This window comes from Pseudorasbora parva, chromosome 7 (genome assembly GCF_024679245.1).
Source record: "Pseudorasbora parva isolate DD20220531a chromosome 7, ASM2467924v1, whole genome shotgun sequence".
Classification (NCBI taxonomy): domain Eukaryota; kingdom Metazoa; phylum Chordata; class Actinopteri; order Cypriniformes; family Gobionidae; genus Pseudorasbora; species Pseudorasbora parva.
Genome location: NC_090178.1, coordinates 45,636,757 through 45,648,619, shown reverse-complemented (window position 1 = coordinate 45,648,619; position 11,863 = coordinate 45,636,757). Strand labels below are relative to the sequence as shown.

The following is an 11,863-nucleotide window of genomic DNA, read 5'->3' as shown; positions in this document are numbered from 1 at the left end:
CTTAAGTTTAAAAATAGGAGTAAATTTCATGAATTTTCAGCACTTAAGACTAAAATAGCACTTTGAGAAGCTTGATAAATACGGGCCCAGATTACATAAGACAAATGGCAGTCTGTCACATTGCTACTTTTAATTACTGAGTCCCTGATGCAGAATATTTACTATATAACTAAATTTGGAAAGTGCTTGTCCAGATCATTAATACAATGTGAAACCCATCACCTGGATGTTTCCCATCACCCCTGTGGACTCCATGCGACTGGCGACATTCACAGTGTTTCCCCAGATGTCAAAATGAGGTTTACGGGCACCAATAACACCAGCTAAAACGCCTCCTTTATTCAACCCTGTGGAGAAAAGATTTCAGCTTACAGCAAAACATTCAGCATAATCGTTGTGCCATTTGCACATACAGTACTGGCCAAAAGTGAGGTCCAGAGGAGATGTTTGGCAAAAAAAAGGCAAACTATAGCTACAGTTACTATTTAACTAAGCAAGCAATGCAATGGAATACAAAAACCTCACAGGGAAAAGCATGCATTGACTACAACATAATCAGTTATTAATATTTCATTGGTTTTCTCTTATTTTTGCACGTGTTCCTAATTTTGTTGTATGACAGCCTGGCCAAAAATGATGTCCACATAATTTGGCATGCTTCATTGCGTTATTATCACAAATACAGTGGGGCAAAAAAGTATTTAGTCCAATTGTGCAAGTTCTCCCACTTAAAGATGAGAGAGGCCTGTAATTTTCATTATAGGTACACTATGAGAGACAGAATGAGAAAAAACCCATGAAAATCACATTTGATGATTTTATTTGCAAATTATGGTTTATTAAAAAGCAAGATTTTTGGCTCTCACAGACCTATAACAACTTCTTTAAGATGCTCCTCTGTCCTCCACACGTTACCTGTATTAATGTCCACAAGCTCAAACAGTCAGACTCCAAACTCCACTATGGCCAAGACTAAAGAGCTGTCAAAGGACAGCAGAAACAAAATTGTAGACCTGCACCAGGCTGGGTAGAAGGAATCTGCAATAGGTAAGCAGCCTGGTGTGAAGAAATAAACTGAGGGAGCAATTATTAGAAAATGGAAGACATACAAGACCACTGATCATCTCCCTCAATCTAGGGCTCCACACAAGATCTCACCCCGACAAAATGATCCCAAGAATGATGAGCAAAAATCCCAGAACCACACGGGGAACCTAGTAAATAACCTGCAGCGAGCTGGGACCAAAGTAAAGAAGGCTACCATCAGTAACACACTATACCGCCAGGGACTCAAATCCTGCAGTGCCAGACGTGTCCCCCTGCTTAAGCCAGTACATGTCCGGGCCCGTCTGAAGTTTGCTAGAGAGCATTTGGATGATCCAGAAGAGGATTGGGAGAATGCCATATGGTTAGATGAAACCAAAATAGAACTTTTTGGTAAAAACTCAACTTGTCCTGTTTGGAGGAGAAAGAATGCTGATTTGCACCATACCTACTGTGAAGCAAGGGGGTGGAAACGTCATGCTTTGGAGCTGTTTTTCTGCAAAGGGACCAGGACGAATGATCCGTGTAAAGGAAAGAATGAATGGGGCCATGTATCGTGAGATTTTGAGTAAAAACCTCCCTTCCATCAGCAAGGGCACTGAAGATGAAAAGTGGCAGGGTCTTTCAGCATGACAATGATCCCACACACACATGTTGCCCGAGCAACGAAGGAGTTGCTTCATAAGAAGCATTTCAAGGTCCTTGAGTGGCCAAGCCAGTCTCCAGATCTTAACCCAATAGAAAATCTTTGGAGGGAGTTGAAAATCTGTATTGCCCAGCGACCCAAAACATCACTGCTCTAGAGGAGATCTGCATGGAGGAATGAGCCAAACTACCAGCAACAGTGTGTAAAAACCTTGTGGAGAATTACAGAAATTGTTTGACCTCTGTCATTGACAACAAAGGGTATATAACAAAGTATTGAGATTAACTTTTGTTATTGACCAAATATTTATTTTACACCATAATTTGCAAATAAATTCTTTAAAAATCAGACAATATGATTTTCAGGATTTTTTCTCATTCTGTCTCTCATAGTTGAAGTGTACCTATGATGAAAATAACAGGCCTCTCTCATCTTTTTAAGTGGGAGAACTTGCACAACTAGTGGCTGACTAAATACTTTTTTGCCCCACTGTAAATCAAGCAGAAACTACGCAATATGCTTTAAAAAAAATCTTTAAAAAAATCATTTTTTATATTAGTATAAAGGGTGATGTCAATTTTCCTAGGCCACTTTAGCCACTACTGTAGATGGATGTCAGCCCACTAACCGATGCGGAGCATGAAGTTATTGAAGGACTGGTAGTTGATGTTCATCAATGTGACTTTCATGGCCAGAGCAAAATCAGCAAGATCTGCCAAGTGCTGCCACCGTTCCCTGTCTGAAACTTCTTCTTTCTGTTGTGAAAGACATAAAAACATCTCTTTATCATTGTCATCAGCACTAGAATGATATATTGCTTCTAGAAATCCCATCTGCACCTCCTTTACCTTAATGCAAGCATAACCGTTAGCGTTATTGTCTGAAGTGACTCCAGATGCTGCCATGTAGGTGCTGCCAATAGTCTTGATCTTGGTTATACAGCGAAACTGTGGCTCATCTAAAAGCTAAAAAGCACAAAAGCCAACAAGTAATGGTATAAAATCTAATTTGAATTGGCAACATTGGATGAAATTCAAGCAGTAAAAAACACTTCTTACGCTATCAAAATCAGAAATGATTTCATTGAGGAACCTCAGACACTCAATTCCGCCGTTGTTGATGCTTTCCTCCGTATAGAAATCAGAGAAATTTGGGATGGAGGCGAACATGACTCCAATCTCATCATAGGATTGGCTGTAGAGCTCCTGGGAAACCAACCCAGAGAAGTTACTTGAGTTAGGCTGCATTTGTGCACGTAAAACATGGAAACTGAGGGCCTGTTTAGACCTGGTCACTTCATGCGTTTAAGATCAGGTGTAAATGACCTCTAAAACGCTTTTGGGATTTAAATCCGATCACTTCAAGAGGTGGTTTGAGAAAAGTAAACAGGCCCTGTCGATCTTATCACAAGTGGACGACGCTAAAAATACAGGTGTAAACGGGGTCTAAATTGTTTTGAGCTTGTCCCCTTTCAACCACTTCCAGAACTCATGTGGTCGAATGTGTTCAAACAGCCACAAAAGACCATTTACTCATCGGATACTGACCTAACGCATAAACATTATGAGAAGCTCTCTAGCCTCACAGGACTTGAACTTTGTCGGCTGAAGACTCTAGTTTGGTTTAAAGAAAAAAAATGTACCAAGCACAATGTTCTCTCCCCATTCCTAACACACACTCATAGCGTTCAGCTGGGCTTGTGTCTGTCAGAGCAGAAACGAAAGCTGATGCTCTCCGTGTGTTTTTCGTCATCTCTGGGCATGATCATATTTAAACGGCACAAGATTATTTTGTCCATTAGATCGAAAGATCTAAAAAAAACCCATACATTTACCCACCCATAGACACTTCCCTCGAAAAAATCAGGAGAGAAGTGATTAAAAGTGGACAAAAGAGACAGATTAAAACACCAGATGAAAAAAGGATTGTGTCTCCCTTGTCCCTTTGTGATCCGATTGACCAAAACACATCTTAACACCAGGTGTAAACAGGGCAACAAATGTACATTTTACTCATCCCAAAATGTTAAAAAACGAATGGTGTGAGATCATGTTGTACTGGCTCCAGGAAGCCACAGATAAGACCGGATGAGTAGCCAAGCATCTCTTTGGCAAGCCGATTTGCAAACTGACGTGCAAATGGAATGAAAAGTTTGGCATCGCATCCTGAAGCTTAACACACAATCATATTCATTAAAGGAGTGAGACTCGATGATCTTACAAGTGTTGATGTGCTTTCTATCCTATTGCTGTCTTTGATCTTGAAATTAGCTGATGATAAATAAAATCCATTGCATATCTGTTGCTTTTGGAGACGTTAACGCTGTTGAATTTACATATATTGCGCAGGAATTGAATATTTATTTTCAAATTGTGGAGACACATTCATGTGGCAAAGATGGCTTACAAGAGCTTGCTAGTCGCCTATACGCTGAGTTTCGGTTGATTTTTATGACACACTCCACAAACTTTACAGAACGGAAACCGGGATGCCGGAAAAGCAGCATTCTGTGTGTTTTCTTTATATTACAAAAGAACAATGATTTGTTTTTTTTGAGTGTAGAAAGTTTCGAATGATGTCTTACTTTTATTTGTATGATCACAAATAATGGAATATTTTAAGTTGTTTCCGTTGATATAATGAGACAAAATCATCTGGCATTGCGCCGATTTGAAGTTCAGTGATGAAATATGCGTGTCCTGGAAATGGGAAGCCTCAGGTGCCGCTTCACTCGCCATCTTCTCATGGAAAAGTGAAGTAGGCTCTTTTTTCTCCTTCTCGCTCATTTTCCGTGATTTCTTGAAAAAGCGTAATATTAAACATCCACGTCACCACGTTAATGAACTCTCACGCTCAACACGTTAATTAAACCAATACGTTTGAAAACCGCACAGCATTGGTCAATTTATCTATTAGAGTAACAAATCAACAATTCCTTCATTTTTTATTTTAAGCAATCAGGAATCTGGGGGGGTAGACATGTTAATGTACCAAACTAGTATGGAACACCAAAATCAAGGTGCATAACGAACCGTGAGTTCTGTGTACCGCTACACCCCTAGTAAAATCACATGAAGTGACCAGATGTAAACAGGCTGTGAGACTGAGCGGCAGGATTTTCTCACCTCATCCCTCTTCTTGGAGCCCAGGAAATGTCGGGCCACATGCTCCGGAAGCATGTTAGTGACCAGAGCCTCGTTCCAGCGCCTCATCTCATACACCTTCTCCTTCTGCTCATGCACTTCAATCTTCCACAGGAACAGTGTGCGTGCGAGCTTCTCCACCTGAGCGACAGCGAGAACATACACTACCGTTCATACACTACACATAAACATACACTACCGTATAAATGCCAGGAAGTGACAGTAAAGACATTTCGATTGTTACAAAGATTTCTTTTGTAAAGGGGCAAAGTCAAAGGGGCCCATCAACTGTTTGGTTGCCCTTCAAAATATCTTCTTTTGTAATCAGCAGAATTCATACATGTTTAGAACAACGGAGTGAGTAAATGATGACAGAATTAAACATTTTGGGTGAACTATCCCTTTAATTTTGAGCCTGTTCCACTTTCAAAGCTATCATATGGCTTTAAAGGCATCTAATGTGCCATATTTGATTCGAAAGTTTTATTATTCATGATTTTTAGTCCATAACAACTAAAAGTTTGGTCTGTTTCTCAAACCAAATGATCGTACATTTTCAGAAAACTTGGAATATAAGGAGTCATGTTAGAGTCATACGGGGAGTAATGCTATTTTTATTTCATTTTGCAGATTTCAAGTGAAGTGAAATGTGCCTTTATCGTTCCGAAAGAGAGAGAAAGTTCAATCTTACATGTCTGGAGAAGTAGTAGAAGCTGACCATCATGATGAAGATCATCACACTCATGGTGTATTTGGAGGGCACAAGATAAGCTCTGTAACAAAGACAGAACTCAACCCTGTAAAGCCTGACATTATGAAACAACAGCCAGAAAAAATCTGTTTTAAATGGAATAATATTTCTTAGTAAGATGATATTTATTTGCTTTGTTTTACGGTCAAAGCTCTGTAGTTTTAAAACATAAATCAATGCAATACAATGATGACTGAGAGATGAACAAATAAACCTTCATTTATTCTTTCAGAAGCTATCAAATATGATCAAGTCGGCTTTAGAGCAGTGGTCGCCAACTGGCCCGCCAGCGATAATATTTGGCCTGCGCCCGCAGCCAGATTGTTTTGATAGCGGCTGGTTCTGAAATATATCTGTCGATAGTGTAACGGAGGTGAACATGTGAGCAGGTAAACGCTCCTCATATCAAGAGACCATCTAATAGTGCCTTATCAAAAGCGTTCGGCCTCATTGCTAGAGCATCAGACGCCCATGCGGAGAGACCCGAGTTCAAGCACCGCTTCGAGCGGAAATTATAATTTTGCAATCAAAGTCTTTGATAGTGCTCGCTTAAAAGTCAACATCACTCTGAGTCTGCACGCAACGTAAGTGTACCTCCAGCATGCAAACAATTGAACAATGCCGTAATGATGCCAAGGAATAATTCTCAGTGTAACAGTAGGCTACATCAAATAATTATTCCAAGTTATAATAAAATTAAAATACACATTTATTATTCACAATATGGAAAAAGGAAATAAAACACAATTTGTTAAGAGTATGACTCAATCATGCCATTAATTGGCTTATTCAAGTCCTCTTTTATTTTTTTTAGTTATTTTTATCCATTCCGCGTCTACCGCATGTGTGTTTTAGCACGGAGGTCTGTGTTGCAAGTTGGTGAATGAAGTAGAGGTCTTCACGGGGTACCCGAGACCCGTGGACCCGGGATCCGACCCGGGACCTGTACGGGTTCGGGTCTATTTTTTAAATGGTCAGCCGGGTCCGGGTCGGGTCCTAATCTATTACTTCGGTTCCCGGGTCTGTTAATGTTGTAGCCTATGTAATACGTCAATCGGACTCGGAGAACACCTGGCCGTGAGAGTCAGCGCGGCTTGTGTGTTTTGTGTAACTTACAAATTGCTAAATTAGGATAAGAAAAGTGTGAGCCGGGAAATGAGGTTTAGAAATACACAACAACAACAAAAACACAAGCGCTCTCTCTCGCGCGCGCGCTCTCTCAATCGTTTAGAAAGCGGGCAGATTTAATGCATGCGCGCGGTAATAGTGTACTCAAGAATAGATTTCAAATCCACAACAAGACCTCAGGTGAACTGTCACATAAATGTTTTCTGTGATGCTCAAATTGCGTAAAAAAAGGCTCATATTTCAGGTGCTCCAGCTGACGCGCGAGTGCAGTCTCAAGCGCGTGTCATGTTTCTATGGCAACCCGAGCTTCCGCAGTGACTGTAATGACTTTAAAAATAATATGAATGAACCGTCTTGTTTAATCTTAAAGTTCTGCTAGTCAGACTTGGCTCAGAGAGATTATGGCAAATAAATAATGGTAACGCAAGCGGCCATGGCACTAAACGAGCAATAGTTATTAGTTCAAAAGGGCAAACAGTCAAATTTATTATGCGAATTAACTCATAAATCCGTCACTGTGAAATAAAATTGACTTTTACAGCTGAAATGAGTGAATTAAGCATGCTTGGAACAATTAATGAGGAATATTGTAATACATCACAATCAAGGTACAAGGAAGGGAGACAACGGCTATATATCGTTAGGTAGGCTGACTGAGACAAAGTTATTTTTCGCAGCTTGTTCATTAACTTGTTAACAGCAGTAACGTTATATTGTGTAATATGAGACAATCGAGTCCAGTCGCGTCTGTGTCTTCCCGGCGGGTTCGGTTCCAGCTATCAAATAATAGACGGGTCCATGTCGGTTCCGGGTAATATATTTTTGGCATTTTTCGGATCTGCACGGGTCCGGGTCCAGTTTTTGAAATAATAGACGGGTCCGGGTCGGATCTGTGTTGAACATTGCGGGTCTCTTCGGGTTCGGGTGCGAATTTTTGGACCCGTGAAGACCTCTAGAATGAAGATTTGCAAGATTACGTGTCACTACTGCTTTATTCATGTATCCAATTTTTAACAGAGTAACAGCTCTAGTTACAAAAGACACTGTAACAGTATGCCAGGCAATTATAGTTGTATTTTTCATCCATTTATTTCTTATATTATCGACTATAATTTTTGATTATATTCTGGCCCCGCCATCTAATGGCACTTTTTTTTTTGGTCCGGGGCCAAATATACTTTTAGAGCAGGGCTATTCAAATCTTACCCTGGAGGGCCAATGTACTGCAGACTTTAGCTCCAACCCTGATCAAACACACCCACCTGTGATTTTCTAATGATCCTAAAGACATTGATTAGCATCTTCAGGTGTGTTTGATCAGGGTTGGAGCTAAACTCTGAACCGCATTGGCCCTCCAGGGTGGTGCGGGCGGTTGGTTGGCCATCAACTAGCAATAGCCTACCTCAGAGCTGTGTTTGTGTGTAACAAGCATTTCCTCCACAATCACGGCATGAGCTAATGGTTCGAATTGATAGGGCTGAGGACCTGCACCGCTATCTGAAGTCTCTTCCCCTGGGGTTTCACGAGGAGAAAAGTCCTCCACCTCAGCAGAGCCCTCTGTACTGCTATCACTGTAGACTTCGCTGTCCATCTTTATTATGGGTGTTCAATCTGGGACGCGCGTGAGTTAGATCTCGGCTATATGTAGGCTACGGAACGGTTGTTTTTTTAAAATATGCATTTATACTGTGTATACAAACATAATTTTGCCAGCTTTAAAAATCCTGTATTTCGTTACGTTTAACCCCATATTTTTGTTGAGATTGGGCATGGGGCACTGCGCTGCACTGACAGATGACAGTTGCTCACCCCCTCTTTCTCCCCCTGCCTCGCTCTGCCACACCAACCCCCTCCCCTCTTCTCACCGGCATCCACACCCATTTAAGTAGCATTTTTCAAAAAGATTACGAGGTGGATTTGAGCTGAAATAGGGGGTTTCATGACCCTTTAAAGTAACACCCGATTTCTCTCTGATATTCTGGGATGGCTGGCCGACTATATATGGCAGAGAATAAACCTTCTTTCAATCAATCTATGTTCCCTTTCATACCCTGATGCGATGTCTCCGTTCCCTCCTTCAGGGGTATGTAATTTACATATGTAACCAAGATGTCTGTTAATTTTATAATCCGCTGGGTGGATTTTATTTTGAAGAAGTCCCTAATGCAAAGTAATAGTAATGCTCGCCTTGAATAAACGCAACTTATACTGTAATTTGAGTGTGATTAGCCTTCGACCCACCTGTATTCCTTAAAGCGAGCCAGATCGTACTGGTCAAAGATGTCCCTCCAGCTGTAGATGTTGACTACACCTGTGGCTACAGTGATCAGCAGCATGAGCGTGAGTTTGACCATGTGGCTGACCTGCACCAGCATGGTGGTGGCAATGAGAGCCAGCACTGCGACGTAGCTGTAGTATTTGGGATTCTCCGAACAGTCCCTGGCGGCCGCTGTGACCGGAGGGACCGCAGTCGCCTCATTTGTGGAGGGCTGAGGAGGCCGGCAGCTTAACTACAGAAGACAGAAAGAGGCAAGAACTGAAGCATAATGTGTTAAAAAACATCATTTGAAAGCTCATGTGTGGGGGTTTTGGGGTCTTTTGGATGTTAAAAATTATGTTTGTCTTTTTATTTCAACTCATTGTCATTATAAAATGTTCAAAAGTTCAGAGTCTGTAGGATTTGTGTTTGTAGAAGTCTCATCTACTCACTAAGGCTGTATTTATTTGATCCAAAATGCAGTCAAAAGTAATATTGTCAATATTATTAAAGTTTAAAATAACTGTTTTCTATTTGATTACTTTAAAATGTATTTTGTTTCCATAACGGCAAAGCTGAATTTCCAAAAAAATATTTTTTATTATTTTCAATGTTGAAAACAGTTTGTTTTGCTTCATATTTTTGTGGAAACTGTGAGACTGGACTTCAGGATTCTTTGATGAACAGAACATTGAAACAGAAATCTTCTGTAACATTAATGTCTTTACTGTCACTTTTGATCAATTTAATGCATCCTTGACAAATGAAATGGTTAATTTCTTACTGATCCCACACTTCAGAGAGGTACTTTATATGATGTCCTAGTATTTTGAAAGTACAAAAAAACAAAAGAGGCTGTTCAAATATTCACATGATTTTTCCATCAAAATGAAAATGAATATGCCTTTCATTTGAAATTGGATGGAGGGAGGGATGGATGGATGGATGGATGGATGGATGGATGGATAGATAGATAGATAGATAGATAGATAGATAGATAGATAGATAGATAGATAGATAGATAGATAGATAGATGGATGGATGGATGGATGGATGGATGGATGGATGGATGGATGGATGGATGGATGGATGGATGGATAGATAGATAGATAGATAGATAGATAGATAGATAGATAGATAGATAGATAGATAGATAGATAGATAGATAGATAAAAAGATAGACGGATGGTGGATAGATAGATAGATAGATAGATAGATAGATAGATAGATAGATAGATAGATAGATAGATAGATAGATAGATAGATAGATAGATAGATAGATAGATAGATAGATAGATCGATCGATCGATCGATCGATGGATGGATGGATGGATGGTGGATGGAGGGAGGGAGGGAGGGAGGGAGGGAGGGAGGGAGGGACGGACGGACGGACGGACGGACGGACGGACGGACGGACGGACGGACGGACGGACGGACGGACGGACAGACAGACAGACAGACAGACAGACAGACAGACAGACAGACAGACAGACAGACAGACAGACAGACAGACAGACAGATAGATAGATAGATAGATAGATAGATAGATAGATAGATAGATAGATAGATAGATAGATAGATAGATAGATAGATTTAATTCATCTTACCATATCCACTATGTCGGCCATTGTAACTATGAAAATGGCTGCCATGGCCCAAGTGTTGCGAGCCCAGCGGGTGTGATCAATCCATGTGGAGAACGACACCAATCTCTTTGGAAAAACCTGAAAGCAAGAAGAAAAAGCTCTGTAAACTGAAAGATCCACACGCTAACATCCAGTCAAAGCAAGAGGTTTTAACCTTGTACGCACATGACCTGTTATCACAGTCAGTGAGCAGTAAAGTCAATTGAAGGGCCTGTGATCTAATCACAGTGTGCATGCGTTTACTTCAGCCCGGGGGCGGCTGCGTGTACAGTGCTGGTGGAAACAATTGATTTAATCCACAACAACATGGCTTTTAAAATCAATACATGTATATGTCCTTCGTCTGTTGCCTAGTGGAAGAGTGTGTGACCGTCTCTCCTTTCAAAATCACATTATCTCTGTGCACGCTGAATCTGTGTGTGTGTGTGTGTGTGTGTGTGTGTGTGTGTGTGTGTGTGTGTGTGTGTGTGTGTGTGTGTGTGTGTGTGTGTGTGTGGCCGGAGGGAATCAATACTGGTAAGTTTATGTTGACCTAGCTAATGAGGATGAATCAAATATACTGGTGCATGCTGGAAGAGGATGAGCCTCAGGAACAATTTCACTCATGTAACTCCTCACATTAATATTACATAAGAGTCGACAAAATGCATTAGATATGGAAACCTCGTTCAGCAGAATGTTCTTCAAGGAAAGCATAATCATCATAATCACTGTTCAGGAAACACTGCAAAGAAGGACCCCCAACACTTTTTCAGGAGTGGCCAGGTAAGACCCAGAGACAAACATTTATAACTGAATAAATACATTCTGCTTCAAATCTAGAGAAAATCACAGAATACCTTGGACTGGAACACGCATTTAAGAGATTTCATAGTGAAAAGTAAGGTCACACTTTAGACTAGGGTCCAATTCTCACTACACAGTAAACAAATATTTAAAAAATAAGTTTGAAAGTTGCCTTCAAATTTTTAGTTCATTGAAATTAAAAGATTTGAGTTAATATAATGAACATTTTTAAGAATCAACAACCTTAATTAAAATATTATTTAAAGATTTTGTAAGCATATTGGGTAATTGTGTGTGTTTTATGTGTGAAGACCCAGATAGATAGATTGCCAATGCCAAATTGTGCTATTTTCATGATTTATCAATTTTTTATGTGGTTCAGATACAATAATATTTTGAGTTTCTATATTAAACCAATTTCCTTCATTGTATCAACTCTTTTTTTTTTTCAATAAACAATTT

The 11,863-nt window shown here is 40.2% G+C and overlaps 1 protein-coding gene across 2 annotated transcripts in view; it reads right to left on the bottom strand.

Moving 5' to 3' along the window:
• The window catches only part of adcy3a (adenylate cyclase 3a), a 60,661-nt gene that overhangs the window by 4,572 nt on the left and 44,226 nt on the right, over nucleotides 1–11,863 (bottom strand). For both annotated transcript variants that reach the window (XM_067449341.1, XM_067449342.1), the window contains exons 12-19: nucleotides 10,577–10,693; nucleotides 8,954–9,222; nucleotides 5,525–5,606; nucleotides 4,816–4,974; nucleotides 2,749–2,895; nucleotides 2,539–2,655; nucleotides 2,319–2,445; nucleotides 223–347 (exon numbers count right to left, since the gene is read on the bottom strand). In XM_067449341.1, coding sequence (XP_067305442.1) covers nucleotides 223–347; nucleotides 2,319–2,445; nucleotides 2,539–2,655; nucleotides 2,749–2,895; nucleotides 4,816–4,974; nucleotides 5,525–5,606; nucleotides 8,954–9,222; nucleotides 10,577–10,693 — 1,143 coding nt within the window. The remainder of the gene's footprint in view (nucleotides 1–222; nucleotides 348–2,318; nucleotides 2,446–2,538; nucleotides 2,656–2,748; nucleotides 2,896–4,815; nucleotides 4,975–5,524; nucleotides 5,607–8,953; nucleotides 9,223–10,576; nucleotides 10,694–11,863) is intronic.